Here is a 2,803-nt window from a genome sequence, read left to right on the forward strand (position 1 = left end):
AATAAAGAGTTCAATGAATTACTATTTTTTTTATATGATAAGGAGACAAATTTTGATCGGACTTCAATCCCATAAAATCATGGTTATTTGGTCCAATATATACAAATAGGTGCTTGGAAGTAGGAGGAATGAAATGGCACACCCCTAAACAATCTTTTTTATTTATAGTAATGATGATATATATAATATTTATATTTATATTATTGAGTTTTATTAATACATTATACATTATTGTTTGATGTTAGACTATTGCTGATATTAATAGTAGTAGAATGAATAACCATAGTAGCGGTAACAGTAACAATAACAATAACAATAATAATTGGATAAGATGATGAACTAAATTAAATATAGGCTAAGTTCGTGTGCAACACTTGAATAGTGCCATTATTGTATTTGCCAAAAGATACTTGAATTAATTAATCCGTTGTGTATGTGTATATCTTATTTCAACATGCATTCCACAATAACTAACTAATCTTTAATGGTATCAATACCCTTACGCATTAAACGGATAATATGCTTATACTCTAATTTGCTTAAAAGCCAAGCATAATGTACATGAAAGATATCCCATCCACCGAAGATCTACCAAAGAGACAAGCTTATTACACATCAACCTTAAACTCCAATTCTGTGCAATTGTTACCCCCTTTTTCTTTTGGCAACATCACGAAAAGGCAAAAGAGCGTTGTATATTGTAGTAAATAGTAATAGACATGGAAATCATGATGATTTTTGCAACCCAAGCAATCAATTATGTTAGTCAAGAAAAGACCCATCATTATTACAACATACACACCAAACATCAGGCACATATATATGTATATATATCAATCCACTACATAAATAACATAATGTCACTACATTCTTAACTTTAAAGTTAAGCCTGCATCATTTTTTTTCCACTAATCCTACACACATATGCATTATCTCCGTCATTAAACATCATGAAGAATAGATACATCTTTAAACCAAAAACTCTCTTTCACTTCAAACCCTTTACTACTTTCTCTCCTTGCTCCTCCTCTTCTTCCCTTCACCACCATGCTCCCCTTTATCCTCATCTTCCTCTTCTTCTCCCCTCGAACCTCGGCCCGTTGTACGACAACCACTCGCACCAAAACCTTTGAAAAATGCATGACACTTCCCACCCAACAAGCCTCCCTAGCATGGACTTACCATACACACAATGCCACCCTCGACGTCGTCTTTTTTGGTAGTTTCATATCTCCTTCTGGATGGGTAGGTTGGGGTATAAACCCTACCTCTGCCGAGATGACCGGAACTCGTTCCCTTATCGCCTTTCCGGACCCTAATTCCGGCCAACTTGTCCTCCTTCCCTACATATTAGACCCAACTGTTAAACTCCAAAAGTCACCATTATTATCACGCCCTCTTGATCATATTCACTTACTATCATCTTCGGCAACAATGTATGGTGGAAAGTTAGCCACAATTCATGATGGAGCTGAGGTCGAAATCTTTGCCTCAATCAAGCTCTCCTCTAACAAATCAAAGATACATATTGTATGGAATCGTGGGGTTTATGTTCAAGGATATTCACCTACTATTCATCCAACTACTGTTAATGACCTATCTTCAGCTACCACCATAGATCTTCTTTCAGGGGTTGCAAGACATGAGAATGACTTAAAAAGCTTGAAGATTATACATGGAGTTATGAATGCAATCTCTTGGGGAGTTATGCTTCCAATTGGTATCGTTACGTCGCGGTACCTTAGACACATAGAAGCATTAGGCCCTACGTGGTTCTACGTGCATGCAGGCATGCAACTTAGTGGATTCTTCATAGGAAGTATCGGTTTCGCAATTGGGATGAGGCTTGGGGAATTATCACCAGGAAAAGTTTATGGGTTGCATAGGAAGCTAGGGATTATAGCAGTTTGTTTGGGAAGTCTTCAAACACTTGCGTTATTATTTAGGCCTAAGACTACAAATAAGTATAGGAAATATTGGAAGTCATACCATCATTTTGTTGGGTATGCTTGTGTTGTTATAGGAGTTATCAATGTTTTTCAAGGGTTTGAAGCAATAGAGGCAAATAGATCATATGCTAAATTGGCATATTGTTTGTGCCTTTCTTCTTTGATTGGTGTTTGTATAGCATTGGAGGTTAATAGTTGGGTTATTTTCTGTAGAAAAGCTGAGGAGGAGAAATTGAGAAGAGATGGAGTCATTGCAGGCTCAGAAAAGGCTAGTGGAAGCTTCAATTGATTTCAACTTTTTTGTTTTATAGCTTTTCTTTCTTTCAACAATTTTTTTATAAAAAAAATCTAGGTCTTTATTGAGGTGATCAAATTCGATTTACAAGTAATTGACCAAAATAATTAGCTTGAATTTATAAACTTTTGGTTTTGGGATTTTCTTGCATTTTTTGGCGAAAAGGGTCAATCCCTTCGTCCTTTTTTACACAATGGTTATGATGTATCTAATTGTTATTCTCCACAAGATAAGAGAGACATGTCTTGACAATATTATTATTTTGTGAAATGGAAAAGAAAATTCCTACTTATTTGTATCGGTATCACTCAATCTTATTAGTTAATTTTTTTTCTCTTATGCATTATTATTAAAAATAAGAAATTTGTATAAATTTAATGGTGTGGTACAAAAAGGGTAAAAAAGATTTCGAGGAAAAGGAAACGTCAGGCCCGGTCCTGATCTTTTTGGGGCCCTAGGCAAAATGGTAGATTGGGGCCCCTTTAAAAAATACAAATTATAATTAAACAAAATAAAAAATTTGATCTTTTTTCCTTTTTTCACTTCCTCATTAAATATT

The 2,803-nt window shown here is 34.9% G+C and overlaps 1 protein-coding gene across 1 annotated transcript; it reads left to right on the plus strand.

The window, feature by feature from the left end:
• Positions 1–915: 915 nt before the first annotated feature.
• LOC104902793 (cytochrome b561 and DOMON domain-containing protein At2g04850) lies at positions 916–2,544 on the plus strand. Its single transcript, XM_010690695.4, has one exon. It carries the CDS (start codon positions 1,048–1,050, stop codon positions 2,236–2,238), a length of 1,191 nt encoding a protein of 396 aa, XP_010688997.2. The 5' UTR covers positions 916–1,047; the 3' UTR covers positions 2,239–2,544.
• The last annotated feature ends 259 nt before the right edge of the window (positions 2,545–2,803 follow it).

Source organism: Beta vulgaris, chromosome 9 (assembly GCF_026745355.1).
Source record: "Beta vulgaris subsp. vulgaris cultivar EL10 chromosome 9, EL10.2, whole genome shotgun sequence".
In the NCBI taxonomy this organism is placed as follows: domain Eukaryota; kingdom Viridiplantae; phylum Streptophyta; class Magnoliopsida; order Caryophyllales; family Amaranthaceae; genus Beta; species Beta vulgaris.